At 36.5% G+C, this 17,788-nt stretch overlaps 1 protein-coding gene across 12 annotated transcripts in view; it reads right to left on the bottom strand.

The window, feature by feature from the left end:
- The window catches only part of ESRRG (estrogen related receptor gamma), a 643,046-nt gene that overhangs the window by 199,613 nt on the left and 425,645 nt on the right, over window positions 1–17,788 (bottom strand). Inside the window, exon 2 of one of the 12 annotated variants that reach the window (XM_050780487.1) lies at window positions 16,915–17,090. The exons of 10 other annotated variants lie outside the window; for them this stretch is intronic. Coding sequence is in view for 1 of the 2 variants with exons in the window: in XM_050780494.1 (XP_050636451.1) it covers window positions 9,149–9,219 (71 nt within the window). In the remaining variant the exon portion in view is untranslated. Of the gene's footprint in view, window positions 1–9,148; window positions 9,996–16,914; window positions 17,091–17,788 lie in introns of those variants that run through there. One more of the 12 variants, XM_050780494.1, reaches the window with a different exon arrangement.

Below are 17,788 nucleotides of genomic sequence, written 5' to 3'. Positions count from 1 at the left end.
AACTAGTTAGATGTGTAAGATTGCAAGTTTCGGCCGGGAGCGGTGGCTCACGCCTGTAATCCCGGCACTTTGGGAGGCCGAGGCGGGTGGATCACGAGGTCAGGAGATGGACACCATCCTGGCTAACACAGTGAAACCCCGTCTCTACTAAAAATTAAAAAAAAAAAAAAAAAAAAAAAAAAAAAAAATAGCCAGGCGTAGTGGGGGAACCTGTAGTCCCAGCTACTCGGGAGGCTGAGACAGGAGAATGGCGTGAACCCAGGAGGCGGAGCTTGCAGTGAGCCGAGATCTCACAACTGCACTCCAGCCTGGGCGACTGGGCAACACTCAGTCTCAAAAACAAACAAACAAAAAAATTGAAAGTTTCCTCGTGGAGCACATATGTCCCTGTGCAAACTCTACTCATAACTATGCCTCTTTTTTTTTAATGGGAAAATCACAAAATAAACAATAAGTGATGGTCAGTATAGAGGCATTAACCTTACAGATTTAAAAAAACAATATGATGGTGGATAGTAAGAAATAAACTTAGGGGGTGTCAGAGAAATAAATGGAAATGAAGTAAGGAGTTTGGTTTCATCACTTCAGAAGCCCCAATTGAAGAGATGCCTCTCTCCAATGTCTAAGGAACCAAAGCATCTGTGACTCAGGGAACTGAGTTCAGGAAAAACAATCTCTTGAAAAACGGCAACTTCTATCCTAGCCTAGACCCACATGTACATATTTCTCCCCACTCTCCAAATTTTGGCTGATGGATTAGCCAGTTCAGGTAATAATGCTGACTGATGTTGTGAACTTTATTCATTCATCTATCTTTCTATCCCTGGAATCTCACGAGGCTGAGGGCTGCGTGCCAAGGCCATCGCCAGCACGTACATAAGGTCATCTGCTTATTTACCTGCATTGCTGTATCAAATATGCTGTCACATTTAAACTACAGAACTACTAAAATATCTGCCACAAGAAAACAAATAATGATAGCCAAATGATGGTGTGTGATTGGTTGACTGTACTGAGTACAGGGGGTTGTTACCTAGTAGTTTTATTAAATATGAAAGCAAAAGATTTATATTATGGGTGATAAGGGCAAGAATGCTGTAAAAGTGAGAAAATATGGCAACAGTGTGCTGTACATCACCAATGAGATAATTCTTTATCTAAAAAGTTGGCATTCTTAGACTTCCAACATGCAGTGCATGAAATTCATATATTCAAAGGAGACATCATAATAACCTGCTGGCTGGTGGTGATGGATATGTTTTTAATCCAAATGACCACAATCTTCAGTCTACCTGTCATGGAGGGCCAGAAAAAAATGGAATTTTCCTTTCATAACTCTTGATGTTGAAAGAGGAAAAACCTGGAAGAATGATAAGTGGCTCATTCCAATGGACAAATGGACAAGGAACTGAGAGAATGGGTGTGAATAAAAGTCATTGTTCCTTAACTAATGCCATTTTCACTTGTTACACTGGAAAAAAAAAAAGGGGGGAGCGAGGGATGATTTCTGCCCCCTTCATGTCTAAAATGCAGTTCAAACTGCAACAAAAGCTGGAAAACCTTCACCACCATGTGAGGTAATTTACAAATTACCTCTTGCTGAAAAAGTCAGGGAGAGCCTGGCATAATATTTATCTATTAACTAAAACTTACTGTACAAACACAGCAAGAAGAGTGACACTGCAGCTTTATTGACTAGAAAGCCTCGCCTATGGATTTCCTCCTTTGAGGTTTAAAGGAATTCCTATTTCTCATTTACAGTCTATCAGAAAAGGTATATGACCTGCATTTTTAAATGTATATAAATCCACTCAGTCAATCAGCCTCGGCTGAAATTTAATGGATGTATCAGTCATCGTCGGTCCGGGGAGAGAGAACGAAGCACCAACATCTACTACCTCATCTCTGCTGCCTCTATTATACTCCCCGCCCCCCGCACCTTTTCTTTAACCTCACCAGCTTAGATACCTCGCTTAACTATTAAGTGAGGAGCCTTGCAAAGTTGTTGTTTTTAAAGAGAGAAGTCTGAGTAAAAATGAGCTGATGGAAATATACGAAGACTCTGGCTATTTTCGCTTTTTAAAAACTTCATTTTCTCCACCTGTGTCATGGCAATATTATCACACATTCAGCAAATATACAGTAGCAAGATGTTTCCATGACAAATTAATTACTTTCTAAGCATTTTATCAGATAAATAAAAATCACCACATGACGATAAAATCAGCTCATTCAGTTTATTTAACCTGTCCTTCAAGAAACTCACCTGAAATAGATTAAGGACCACCTCTCAGGCACACACATACACAAACACTCACACTTACACACTCATTTGCTCACTCTTAAACATGTAAGCTGGACTCTCATACTACTGGTAACAAGGCTTGTAAAGGCCTCCTAACATCAGAGCCAGATAGTACTGTTTACTGGATTAGTATGAAAGATGGTATTCCCATACATCTCAAAAGATAAGAGAAACTGAAGATGAGAACCTCTTCAAATATCTTTAATCTCAGTGTAATCTGCTAGAGTCTATACTTTCTCCCTTAGTACCTTAGTAGGTGACTTTTAGTTTTATTTTGACATTTCCTTTAATATCAGAAAATATTACGTTTTCATAGTCCTATTCTTACCCTAACACTCTAGGCAGAGAAGAAACCAGTGAGTGGCTAGGTTTCTGTCTTTACTTTGCTTTCCCCTTTGCTAATTTCAGAAAGTGAATCCAGCAATTATAAGTAGTGTGAGGCTGATAAGGAGTCACACATGCAAGAGAAATAGGTTCAATTCAAGCTTCCCTGACTAATCCTTATTATGACTCATTTCGACTTCAGAATTTGTCGGTTGAGGTAAGAAGCTAATTTGGCTTTGAGAAGTAAAATCTCAGTTTTTTACTTTCCTTCTAGTGCTATTAACAACCCCATTATCAAGAGCAAGTTTGTGGAGTTTGGGGGGGCATGAAATATTTATTGAGTACCTGTTCTTGCCAAGCATTTTTTGCATGCTATTTTATGAGATCGCTAGACTTAACATCCTTTAAGCAGTAGCATAAATTTCTCTGTCTTTCCAACTCATAGTCTGCACCATACTATCTTGCTTCCCAAAATAAAGTGCATTATTTTTAAAACCTGCACCCAATATCATCCTTACTCTATGACCCTGAGATTAACAGTCTGACATTCTGTGAGATCCTGTCAGGGAAACGGTAGCAGAAAGGACCTGATAGATTTCTCTTAACTGCTTCATTCCTTTATGCACAGATGCTGCTCCTTCTGTTTGCACTCATCAGCAGACCTGTATCCTCTCTTGCCATGGGTTCTCTCCTGCAAATACAACTAGGTTTTAATCTATATGTTTTAAGAAAACAAAGGAATCTGGCATTATGCCTGGACCAGCTGTGACATCCCAAAACAAAAGATCACCAGGCCATGCTGTCTTCAGTACTTACGTAAATACCACCCTATTTATTAGCCTTGCTTTTGGGAAACCCCAAATGGTCACCTTACCTCCTGACTTATGAATCCATAAAAATGCCCATGATTTATTATTGCATCCCCCTTCTTCCCTATGAATGGGATAATGAAGTTCTTTATGAGAGGCTATTAAGAAGCAGCATGGATGCTACTATTTGCTACTTATCCCATATAATTAATAACACCATAACTGCTATTAGAGAGCAGTATTTAAAGTAGCCAGACTACCATAAATATGGCTGATTTGACTAAACTGTCAATGGCAAATTTCAGGAAGAACCACTAAAAGGAGATTTACTTTTGAAATAAATATTACAAAAAGGCTTTTATTCACATTTATTTTATTTATGTTTTGGTTCTAATGAAATCACTAGACTCACCAATTTACTAGATAATTATAAAGTCTGAATTCTTAAAAGCAAGTGGTTATCGCTAATTAATATTTTTCTGGGTGTCTCCTTGACAAATTATAATATCTCCCTTTTAAAATTTCTTACATATAGTTAGGCCATAGTTTTCTTTAAAAGGTGACATTCGTGCCTTTAAAAACACCTTGGATGAAAATGCTGATCAAATAAAAATAAAACTAACACCCAGATTATAGATTCTCCAGTCTTATGAGAGAGGGTTAAGAAAGAAATCTGTAAAAGGCTAAAAAGAGATGTTCGTAGCCAGTAGGCTGTGCTGATACATGTTCATTTACTAAGTTTCAGTTCCCATTTCATGGAAAATAAACACACTCTAGACTTCCCCCAATGAAACAAATATATTTTCATGTGATCGTAGGATAAAGGAAGTTATTAGATATTCCAGGCAAGCCGAGTGTGGTGGCTCACGCCTGTAATCCCAACACTTTGGGAGGCCAAGATGGGTGGATCACTTGAGGTCAGGAGCTCGAGACCAGCCTGGCCAACATGGCAAAACCCTGTCTTTACTAAAAATAAAAAAAAAATTAAAATTAAAATAAAAAAAAACTAGCCATGCATGGTGGCGCATGCCTGTAATCCCCACTACTCAGGAGACTGAAGCAGTAGAATCGCTTGAACCCAGGAAGTGGAGGTTGCAGTGAGCCGAGATCACACCACTGCATTCCAGCCTGGGAAACAGAGCAAGACTCTGCCTCAAAAAAAAAAAAAAAAAAAAAGATATTCCAGGCAAAGTTGACCCAAGCACATGAGTTGGTGAAATCATGTACATGTGAATTATTCTAGTCTTGTCCATATTAGATCAGAGAAGTTCTAATACACTAACATCAGAATAAAAAAGGAGAGAAAGAGTGCTCAGGAGGATTATTGCCAGTATGCCTTAAATTTAAAAAAATAATAATAAATGAGCACTGTGAGTTGTGGTGAATACAAACCAATCAAAGCAATGAGAAAACAGTTTACCTATTCTTGTACAGATGCAGTGAAAAGATTTTTTAAACGTTTAATTACTTTGTTTATCTAAGGAGCCTCAAGATATCTATAGATGTTCCCTGAAGTTGTCAAATAAATACTGAGCCAACTGCTGTTCTTGCAGTTAACCAACAACTAACGTGCAGGGATGTTCAACATTTTGGCTTCCCTGGGTCACATAGGAAGAATTGTCTTGGGCCACATATGAAATACACTAATACTATGATAACTGATGAGCTTTAAAAAAAAATCACAAGAAAAATCTCATAATGTTTTAAGAAAGTTTACGCGTTTGTGTTGGGTCGCACTCAAAGTCGTCCTGGGCCATATGTTGGAAAAGCTTGATAAAGGTTACCTTTAATTAAGTTTTGTCTCTGTCAACTTTGTCCTTCTTTGCCTGTCTAGAGTAGCAAACAGTGTTCCAGTGACTCTGTGAGAAATAGCCTGCTTTTCAGGAAAAGATAATTTAAGAATAAGTGAAAGTCTTTGTTACTAATTCTGTAAAAATGTAATTTATTTTATTTATTTATTTTTGCTTTTTGTTTTAACTGCAAGGAAAAAATAGACAATGGCTTTTTTTAATGGCATGTTTTCAAAGCTGGATAGATGTGTGTGTGTGTGTGTGTGTGTGTGTGTGTGCAGGAGTGGGATTGTTGGTGAATGTGGGGGTGGGAAGAGAGAGAGCTGGGATGTTAAATGGCGAAGTATAGGGCCAAAAAAGAATGGGTGAGTGGGAGATAAACTTCAGTCTTGCCTAACTCACCTGAATTTTATTGATGGACCTTAAATTTTACAGAGTTGCTTAATGTAAGGAAAATATTTCATTTTATTTGCTGCTGGAAAATGGTTTTAAATGCAGATAAAAAGGAATCAATCACCTCAAAGACTTTTTGGGAAAAAACTGGGTATAAATAAATTTTCTTACAGTAAAAAGTATTGAAAAAATATAAAAAGGATTACTGGTTACCTTTTGAGTTAGCAGTGTGATTCATTTTCATGTACATTCTGTTCCCCATATAGACATTGCTTATTTAAATGAAGGCTAGCACTTCACTGACTCAAAAAAAGCAGATCTTTTAAATTTACTTTGGAACTGAATTGAGTCAAGTGGGATGCTGTTAACTAACCCTAAACATCTAGTAAATTTGGCCGTGTGCGGGGGCTCACGCTTGTAATCCCAACACTTTGGAAGGCCGAGGCGCGTGGATCACCTGAGGTCAGGAGTTCAAGACCAACCTGGCCAATATGGTGAAACCCCATCTCTACTAAAAATACAAAAATATTAGCTGAGCATGGTGGCGGGCACCTATAATCCCAGTTAGCTAGGAGACTGAGGCAGGAGAATCGCCTGAACCCAGGAGGCAGAGATTGCAGTGAGCCGAGATTGTGCCATTGCACTCCAGCCTGGGCAACAAGAGCAAACCTCTGTCTCTCTCCAAAATGAAAGAAGAAGAAGAAGAAAAAAAAAAGATCTAGTAAATTCTAAAGTGCAAAACATCACATGCCTTTCTGTACATATAGAGCCAGAGGAAATATTAAAAAACAAATTCTCTTTTCATGACTTTATCATAGGTACTCAGTTAACAAATAAGATAAAATAAGATATAATTACTAGATATAATATATAATATTATCCATATGTATGTGTCTGTGTTAATCTATAACGTAAAAATGGGAGGAGTAGATTTTTTTAAATCATAATTTAAATAAAACCCCCTACCTACAGCCCCAAATGATACTATGTTCTGAATGATTCTGAGGAAGAAAAATAGGAAAATTTGTTTCAAGTCTGGAAGCTACCAATTCCATTCACAGTTCTAAACTTTGATTTACAATTTATAATCATGTTCATACAAATTAGCTTGTCCTAGACCACAATGACACTACAAGTTTGTAAACTTATCTTGTTAGATACAAAATGATATCAGTAAGTCTTTAAAAAACAGTATGTTTAAACTTTCCTAATTGCAACAGTGTCTATTTCCATATAAATGACTTGTTTGACTGTAGTTTACAATTGCTTTAAGTATTTCTTTTTTGGGCTAATCAGGTCGGTACCTGTCCATGTGGTTTATTGAGGCACAAAACATACAGTTATATAGAGATTTACATGTTTGAAGACTTTCATTTAATAGTTAGTATATATTAATGTATATGCAAAATCCAAAACAATGCTTTGTACATGGTAGCTAACTAAAATATTCTGAATGGCCACATAAATGAGCATAATTGACATATAAATTATTTTATAATTTTCTATATCTAGTAAGGAAAAAAAGGACACAATCTGTGTAAATTATTCACTAAAAAATCAAATGTGTTATCCTCATTTTAAAACATCTGTTTCCAAAAGGACACACTGTTGTTTTATTTTGCTAAATCAATATCCAAAAATACTACTTTTCATCAGTTACACTTACGTTGAAAATCCCAAAGATTCCCTACCTTAGAATTGCCCATATTTGAAGTGCAAAACAGGCTGAGCACTATCTAAATCTAGATAAAACTCATTGGTTTGTAATCTGCACAATGATCTATACATCTAAATCTATATGCAAATCGAATGCTTTCATGCATTAAAGCATTCCAAAGCACCAGGACCAAGGGAGCAGCAGGTTCTTTCAGATCCTTCCCCTGTTACTCTTCTTCTTTCCTTCTATTTATTTATACTAGCTACCTAAATAATTCACACTGCCTGCTTTTCAGCCCGAATGTTCCTCAGAAGAGGCCTACAATGAGCTATTGCAGTCACCAGATGGACTCATGAATGCAGCAGGTGGGGCAGATGGCAAGGCGCCCTGTCTGATGCTGCCTGCCTGGGCATGGACTGCCTTTTCCTTCCAGGTACATTATCATCATCCTAACACTGAGCGGTGTGTAGTTTGGGGGTGGGGTGGAAGTGGGACACTGGCAAATCCTTTACATGCAATACTAGAGAAATCATAAATTACCAGCTGCCCTCTTCCTCCTCGTCCCCCACCCCCAGCAACCCCTGATGTTTCATGTTGTTGCTTTGTTAGTGAGTTTGTCTTTTTTAAGACTATGGTGAAGGTTTCCGAAGCATTCTGGCACTATACATGAAGAATGCATCCATTTTAAACATTCCACCTCAGGTTTAAAAAGTGAAGAGAATTCAAAGGGAGTGATATGGGAAAACTCAGAAACATTATGGTGGGCGGGGGGGGGGGTGGATAAAGCATGTTCACAAATATTTTGCAAAAATTAACGCGCAAACGAAGCAAAAACATAGGTGAGGTGACTCAGCTCATGTCTGCAGTGCTTACATAAAGGTCCTTTTCATATATGGAGTGGAAAAGATAAAAACCATATGTTTACAGCCTTTCGATGTTGCAGAAAATGCTGGCTGTGCCCATGTTGCAATAGTTCTTTGTCTCATATTTCTGGTGTCATTTCTAAAACTGTGGCATTTCCCTTCCAAAGTTTGTAATCCTATAATACTACAACACACACACACACAAAAAATACATTGCATAGCACTTGCAATTGGAAACTTACAACAACATGATGCCAAGCTATCCTGAGACAAGCGCTCAGTAACATGTAGTATAAATTTTAATTGAGCATAAACGCTTGACAAAAACTCTCTCGAGATATTTCTGGCATATTCCGATTGGCAGTGGTGCCATGATACCATGATTTTAATCCTTCTATAAACTTAACTGATGCCAATATAAATCTTATTACCTAACTTCCCTGATCATCTAATTATAAACATCTAAAAATGTGAAAGACAATAATTGTAATGACCTGAAGCAAACCAATCTGTATCTTCAAAAATAAATAAATAAATACAACTCCTAAATAAAATGCATTCACTGAAGAGATGCTGCAAACAGAGAACTGCTTTGAGTTCAATCTTTGAGTCCTCAGGTAAATTGAAATCCCAGGCTTTTGGGAACTACCAGGCAGTGTTGTAGGAATGCTGGACAAAGACAATAGCTGTGAGATTATCTCAAGATTAAGGGCAAGGTTTTCTTATAAAAACTACTTTTCAATAGTCATTTACTTTGACTGGAATGATTTTACTAATTCAAACCTTTCCCTCAAAGTCAAACAACATAAACATTCTAGAGTTCAAACAAATCCTTCTTACCTTCTCTGCTACCTGGGAAATATATTGTCTTACATGATGTTTTAAAGCATTTTTTTTCCTTTTCTTTAATCAGTCTAAAAAATCATATACAAGTAATATTGAGCATTTTAAGACTTAATGGCAATTTTGGTGATCAAGTCTTCACAAAGTAAAATAATCAGGCCCACCTTTTAGCTGAAGGAGCACAGGCCAGATCAGACTTGACTGCTCCAAGACCCCAATCACATTCTCGCCACATTCAGGATCTAAATGCACAATTCCTAATTACATTCATGATGTGAATTTCACATCAGTTCTAAAAAGCCAAAACCAGAAAGTTAGGGTGAAAGTTTCAGTTTGCTGAAGTTTTATGTAAAAGTACTGCTACTTAAAGTCCAGATTTTATTTTATGAAGACTGACCCCTGTTTACATCGGAGACTTGGGTACGAAAAATCCCATTTTTAAATGTTTTACAGGCATTCACATGTTTTTATAACTTATTTCAGGATCTTAGTGCTAAGTCAGTGTCTCCATATAGCCAAATACTTTTGAATGATCAAGAAAATACAGTTTAATCCACTAAATTGATAACTTTAATGATTTCAAAAACTGCAAAAGAACACGTGTAATCTTTTTTGATGCACTGTGAGACTATAAGCAATTAATTTGACACCAGAGTGTTGGTTATATGGAATACACTTCAAAATTCATTTTAAACTGATATTTTCTGATTTTATTAACTATCATTAAGCTATGTACCCACAACCTAATTACTGTACATAATGGAGGATACTTAAAAATACTAAACAGAAGAGAATAAATATTTCTTAAGAAAAAAATACACTGGAAGGCAAGTGGTGTTAAATTAATTTTTTAAGATAGTGACTGTGGAATGGAAACATAATTTTTAGAATTGATGTAGTTCACAATGATTTGCATATTCTTGGTATATTCAACGTGTGTTAAGATAGTCATAATTAAACTGGTAGGCAATATTACTTATAAAATAAAATTAGTAGCAAAGTCTCAGAAAAAAAAGCCATTTTAAAAATAAGAATAAGTGTAAATAAAGAATGAAGAAATGAGTATATAATTACAATTTAAGCCTGGAATATAGAAGACAATGAAAGTAATATATATTACCAAGATGCTACTGAAAGAGAATTATAAACAAAATTTTAATTTTTTACTTTTCAATAATGGTCTTTTAGTAAAGTTTACATTATATTCTCAAATAGATCCACCTTATATAAATGTCTATATCTGAACACATTTTTGGAGTGTTAGAAATCAATGTAATCACACTGGTCATTGGAGAAATGCAAATCAAAACCAAAATGAGACCACCTCACGCCAGTCAGAATGGCAAACATTAAAAAGTCAGGAAACAACAGATGCTGGAGAGGATGTGGAGAAATAGGAACACTTTTACAATGTTGATGGGAGTGTAAATTAGTTCAACCACTGTGGAAGACAGTGTGGTGATTCCTCAAGGATCTAGAACCAGAAATACCATTTGACCTAGCAATCCCATTACTAGGTATATACTCAAAGGATTATAAATCATTCTGCCATAAAGACACATGCACACGTATGTTTATTGCAGCCCTGTTCACAATAGCAAAGACTTGGAAGCAACCCAAATGCCCATCAATGATAGACTGGATAAAGAAAACGTGTCACATATACACCACGGAATGCTACGCAGCCATAAAAAAAAGGATGAGTTCACGTCCTTTGCAGGGACATGGATGAAGCTGGAAACCATCATTGTCAGCAAACTAACACAGGAACAGGAAACCAAATACCACATGCTCTCAACTCACAAGTGGGAGTTGAACAATGAGAACACATGGACACAGGGAGGGGAACATCACACACTGGGGCCTGTAGGGGAGTTGGGGGCTAAGGGAGGGATAGCATTAGGAGAAATACCTAACGTAGATGACATGTTGATGGGTGCAGCAAACCACCATGGCTCCTGTTCACCTATGTAACAAACCTGCATGTTCTGCACATGTATCCCAGAACTTAAAGTATAATAAAAAAGAAAAAAGAAATCTGTAATGACAATACATATATATGCAAAAAGCTTACATTTGCATGTGTTCAAAGAAGAGTTATGTGTATGCGCATGTGTGTACAGATATATATGTATGTCTCTCTCTCTCTCTCTCTCTCTATATATATATATATACACACACACAATTTCTCTAATTAATTAAATTGTTATTTTCTTATTTCAGACCTCTTCCTGGATATAGCCAAGCCTGGAAGTTTCAAAATACATGTTATTCTGAACCTAATAAAGAAAACATATATCCAACCTTTAACCTAATATATACTAGAATTAGTTTAATTTAAAAAGAGAAACATACTTTTAAATGTCCCTTTCTCTTTGCCAAACAAAATATTCACAAACTGACTCAAATGCCATGATTCAACACAATGATCCATTTTCTGAATTCATGCGACCTCCTTTATTAACTATGATTTTTTTTGCCAGCTTTTTTTTCCTATGTAAGTAGTGCTGATTTAAAAAAAAAAATGGAGGTAGTATGTATACTCTCTAATGAAATTACTGATTGTACTTATTTGTGGTTTGCCGACCTGGGTGAAAATATAAATTAAGTCACATAATTAAACACACACAAAAAATCTTAGAATAAACCAAACAATAAATATTTTTTTAGAGCTGGAAAATAACACACCAAATGACAATCAACTTTTAATTTGTAAATAAGGACAGTATCTTTGCAATATTAATCTGAAATCCTGGTTCAGGATTTACCTAATTTTTGTTTTATTTTGCTTTTCTCTTCTGAGAGTCTTAGAAGAATTTTCTGCATGTGTTTTGAGTTTATAGTTTTAAAAAAAGAGAAAATGAGTATATGCTCCCTCGCATGCCTTCTCTGCACCTAAACAGAGCCATTTACATAGCCCATTGAACACTGTTTAGTAAACAAGGCGGGTACAAGTCCAGAGTGGCTTCTATCTTCCAGTCCTGCCGTCTTTTTTAAAAACAAGGCAGGGGTTCTGTTTTTAGTACACACTTCGGTTCAGTGTTAATCCTGTTTTATGTTGTTCACACCTGCTGCTGACTAGCAGCCTGCTGATGGGCTGGGGCTCATGCTGCTTGGAGAAATCCCACTAAAACTAACGAAGAAGCTGGACAAAAGCTACTGTACAGAGCTGGAAACAAAGCCTGCCCAGGGTCCAGAAGACAAGAGAAGCAAACCCCACAAAATCTTTCCTGTCATTTGCAAATAAGGCTCCAATATCCCAAGTTTGCCATTAAACAAAAAAAGGCAACCAATTGCTTTTTTTGAAAAGTCTGACTGCCATTGGGTTATTTATATTCCTGAGCTTTTTATGTCTTTCGGTAAAACTGATGCAAATACAGTTTTAAAAAATGCTGTTGTAATCAGGTGTACATGTGAGTCACTACTTTGAGTCCTTAACAAAAGAATCTGTACTTAAACATAATCATTCATTTAAAATACTCTATGGTTAACCTTTCTACTCATAGAATTTTGCATCCAAAGTGAACAGAGAATAAATATATTCTGCCATCAGTGTCCATGGTGTGGCCAGGACAGTGACTCGTGTACTAAGACTGCTCTCCTCCCACCGCCCCCACCCCGCTGCACTGCATGCGCCTAATAGCAAACATCAAAAGGAATGATTTCTTTTTTGATCTTAGTACCAGCGATAAATCAAATTCAGTGCCACAGACAGGGGGAAAATGCACTACTAAGGAAAACTCCAAGGCTGACAGTGGGACCAGGCAGAGGCATTCGCTCAATCAAGTTTCAGTAAACGATGCCCACTCTTCTCGTTGAAACAAGATGTAAGCTGTCGTGCATTTACCCAGAATGCGAAAAACGTGCTGAGTCCTGACGTGACCCTAAGTTAAGAAGCACTTTGTACTGACATTTCCAGCAGTGGCATCAGAGCCCCTCCCTCCTACCTATCGACCGACCGAGCCAATTTCCTTCCTATCTGGGAGCCAGGTTCTGCCCGCAGGTGGGCCAAGAAAGCGCCTATTGGCCAGTGCAGGACAGTTCCAATAGGAGCTGCACATCTGGGGGATCAAATGGTGGCTCTGGGGTCATTTTATTACATCTCCTGAAGCACCTTTCCTGACTGCAATAGCCAATAAAGCATCCTGGGCTCCATTGCCAACTCAGGAAGTTCTGTAGCTGCCCGCTCCACAGTGGTGCACAGATTTCATGGAGCACAGTTTTAATGCTTCCCTGGGGGAGGCACAAAAAGCACTAACTAGCATATTAAGGTTCTCTTAACGAATGAATGTGAGGACGAAATATTTGAGGTGTTGGTATCTTTGCCCCAATTTGTTTTGAAACTATTTACCCTTAGCAATGTGCTCTTTCTAGGGGGTTACTACTGTTTTCTAATAGGAGGTTTCTCTGGCGTTTGTGACATGCTCTTCCTCAGCAGATGCAAATTTTACATGGATTCTCAAAAGCAGCAAAGCAACCACAGAAGAGATAGCAGATAAATGCACACTTTTTCAGTGTGTACAATACTTTATACTTGGCAGCTATTTAATGATGCTAGAGAAAAAAAAGTTGCTAAAAATGATATTATAAGATACTTGGTATAATTTTATATAGAATTCATCTGTCTCCCATCATCTGTGACAGCCCATCAGAAAAATAATAAAAAAGTTGTTGCTTTCAATTTGATTATGGAATATGAACGGTAGAGAAATAAATTTAATTATTGTGTTGAATCATGTGAAATTACTGATACTTGACCATTGTTTGACCTACAAAAATGGCAACTTCACATGCTTCTGCCTAATATAACTAGAATCCCATTACCTTACTTTCATTCAAAAAAGTCTGATGTTTTATCAGGGAATTTTATGATTTCAAACTTGACCTTCCTATTGTTTTTTCCCTCAGAAAGCCACATCAATTTTTTTTTAAAAAATTAATATGAAAATGAGAGAACTTATCCAAGTCTATTTTAAGACTGGAACCTATGAAGGGCTTGGGTACACAGGCCCTAGTGGTAAACATTTCATATGAAATGAAGTTTTTTGCATGTAAGAACATTTACATATTCAATGGAGTGTTTACTATATCCTCCCCTTTTGGTGAAGCCACTTAGCAATGCTATATAACAGAACAGCAAATGCTTCATTCCAAGTGCCAAGACTGCACGATAATGGAATATGATAGAAAAATCTCATCCTTGAGGTCCTTGACTAAAGGATTTGAGACATGAATATTTTTTTTTCCAGCGTCTTTGTAAGTTTAGTCAGGACAAAAAGATTTCAGTGTATCAGCAGTAGTGGCGGTTTTCAGATCAAATGATATTTAGTGTTTTGCATGTAGTATTGGCGACATGATGAATACCCTCGGATAAGAAGGAAAAAAATATAAGCAGCTGTGCGCTTGATCAAGGTGCGCTACCTGCTGCTGCCTCCCAGCACTGCTGCTAAGCTTGCCCACTTCTGAAGAAAGTGAAGACCACCTTATTTTGATTATAGTGCTTTCCTCGGGCAGGAATTTTTATTTCCATTTGAATCTTAAACCATTACATTTCCAGTGATGCATTTTTATGTTTACAATTGACATCTTCATAAAAGAATGAAACCTTTGAGCAACAGCTCAAAAGCATGAAGGTTGCCTGCAGTAAGTACTTACATTATTTTACACCTAAATGGAGCCCAGTTGTTTTTAGTTAAAATTTAATAAACCTTAAACTGATGACCTTTCTTCCACAGAAAGGTCCCGAGTTGCAAAAACGAACTTTCCAGTGAAATATATTTTAAGGAACTAGTGCTGAACAAAGGGCTATTTAAAGCTGAATGCTTTGTCAATTTATCAGCTTGTGAACATTCTGTTCCTGAATTCCCCACTGCTGCTGAATGTATAGAACGGTGGTGCCTTGCTTAATCGAATACTATTGATTCGAGTGTGTCACAGTGATCTCATTGAGAGTAATCAATAGTAATCCAAAATCAATCAATCTGCTCTTGCACTATCATTTATCAAATCTGAATATGCCAAATTATTTGTAGGCGTCAAATTACAAAGAAGAGAAAATGGCAGAACTGGGAGAGTTAATGGTTTATATTGAAGAAAAAACCAATATCTCTTTTTTCAAGAGGAGGTGCTTTAAGATGGACTATTACTTAGACAAATACATTTATCTTCTCATTAAAGAATCCTAACTTTATAATTAATCTCATTCCTTTCTTGAAAAGAAAAAAAAAAAAAAAAGATTTCTCCTGTAGGAGTTTGCTCGTTCAGCACAACTCACAGATGCCCTAACTTATTTAACCAGAGCAGACTAGCATTTTACAAGTCTGATCAGCTAAGTTTCAAATACCTGTAACCCATCTGCTGGAAAAAACAGGGGAGACTGGATTGACATAGGGCATAACTGCATCTTCTAACATCAGAAATGATGTTTAATAGAATTTGAGTGGAGAAAGGAGTACTTAATTTCTCCAGAGAACGTACAGCAGAGATGCACCTGCTTATCCAAGAAGCTGCTGTTGATGCTGAAGTTTCTTTTATCAACATATTCACCTGTAATTTCGTCAAGGTAATAAATCCCTCTATTCATTACAGCACACTCAAAAGCACCCCTCCTATTTAACTTGAATGAAAAAAGGCACAGAGTGTCTAAAACATTTACTTTTGCTAATGTAAAAGTGTTGGCATTTTACTTCATTCCCGATAAGCTGGTGCCAGTAGAAGTGATTATTCTTTTCTTATTCAAAGCCTATCAGCATTTCGAAAAGCTTTCTCAATCTTATCAGGTGTATGAACAGCACAGTTAACTGAAAACAGTTTGTACTGCTCCTCTCTCTTTCTGCCAAGCTATCTGATAAACCCCCAACTAACTAACTGTATTTACACACAATCAAACATAAGTTGTATCTTCTATGCACTATAGCCAGATTCGAGTTTACCATAGGTTTTTCTGCTGTGACATTAACTTAACAAAAATGTCAGCCTTCAGTATCCCAAACTGACAACAATCAAGAAAACACTATAAAAGCACTCAACTAGAATGCACAACAAACAGAAACAAAAAGAAAAACAAATATAAAAAGTTGAAGGCAATCTCTTTGGAATTCAGAGGGAAAATGAAGTGTACACTGTATGCAAATATGGGTGAATATCATGCACTTACCTTTTACCAAAGTAAATGACCCTTTAATAAAACAGATGAATAGAAACAGAAATTGTGAGAAAATACTGCTGGGATAGAGGAAGGGAAGGTGTTTAGGAAAGTGTTTTAGAACTGAGCAGGCATTCCCCCCACACTTCAGGTTATCTCAATGTGGCAGCAGAGAAGTTCTATAATGTAAGCAAAGGAAGACAATAGACAATATCACCGAACTTACCCCAGAAACTGAAGACAAGATAGAAAGCAAGGCTGTCACATATGGTGACCACATTCTCAGGATAGATTTTCCAATCATTAAAACCCTCATAAATGCTCTAGACATTAAAGTTTTGTTCACTATAAGAAAATAAAGAAATAAAAAAATACAATTTGAGTTTTTAACCTCTTATTATTTGTCTTATTCTTCAGACTTAACCAACTGAATAGTTCAATATAAAGGCATGAAAAAAGAATCATCATTCACATTAAAGTAAATAGATGATCTGTTCTCCATTTCTATCTATTAATAAATGCTTAAACTAGTTCATGGCTCATATGAATTGAAAGACACACCTAATCATTTATGGATAGTACTTTGGAGCATGAAAGATATAACAATGACATTTCTAGAACATAAGAGAAATCAGAAATCTACTTGAATGACTGAATAACAACAAAATCCTGACCCTAGGAAAGAATCTCTGCCTGAGCTTCTGTGCATACATTGTCCATTTGTTCCTCACCTCCCTTTGCTGAATGACTAAGAGAGAACAGAAAAAGGCGGCCACATGCTCCCACCTGAGCCCAACTCCTGATGCTGTCTAGACTCCAAGAACAGAATGAGCCTTCCTTTAGATGTGTAGAGCAATAAGATGAATTAGCCAAGTGTGTAGTTCAGTACAATTCAGCTGATGGTTGCTTTTCCATCTGTGACACTATGATCCCATGACTGATGAGGCAGGTCTCATTCAAGTCTATGGATAAAAGGGATGCTTCCGTCATTTCATAGGACCCAGCACCAACTGTATACAGTCACTTTGTCATAGGAAAAAGACATGGTTCTCACCAACCATATCCATCTTTCCCTTTCTTTGGTCATGAACGGTTGGTTACGGGTATGATATTCCTCCTCAAAATATCTGATCTGTTTTAATGAATTAATGGCTGAAAAGAAATTAAAAATTGTCAGAATATTCTTTTATTTATTGAAAAATGAGTACAATTTAACATGCCTATCTTACATTTTTGGAGAAGTTGATGTACTAGGATACTTTAGAATTATGGAGGGCAAAGGGCAATCAATTGAACAACCTCACAGTTTATTATTTTTTTCTCTTTAATGAATACCTCAGTCTATAATTTTTTATATGACCTGCTATTTTGGTTAATTTTGGATGCAGTTCTGGATATATGATTAATATGCAGTTACTATTATTTTCAAAGCAACGTAAGTTCTTATAAATATTGTTACATAATAACTGCCTTGAAAAGTATCATTTTAAGACGTTTTAACTCACATTGTGAGTATGAAAAAAATATATATTTCTTTAACGAGTCCTTTGTTCAAATTCTCAAAAGCCATGAAAAATGAGTAACATCTTTCTAGAGTAGATGAAAAAGGAATTATCATTTACAAAGATATTGTTCCGATCATGGGAAAAAAAAGAATTTA

Source organism: Macaca thibetana, chromosome 1, assembly GCF_024542745.1.
Source record: "Macaca thibetana thibetana isolate TM-01 chromosome 1, ASM2454274v1, whole genome shotgun sequence".
Lineage (NCBI taxonomy): Eukaryota > Metazoa > Chordata > Mammalia > Primates > Cercopithecidae > Macaca > Macaca thibetana.
Note: the sequence above shows the minus strand (reverse complement) of the source record. Positions and strands in the feature narration are given on the sequence as shown.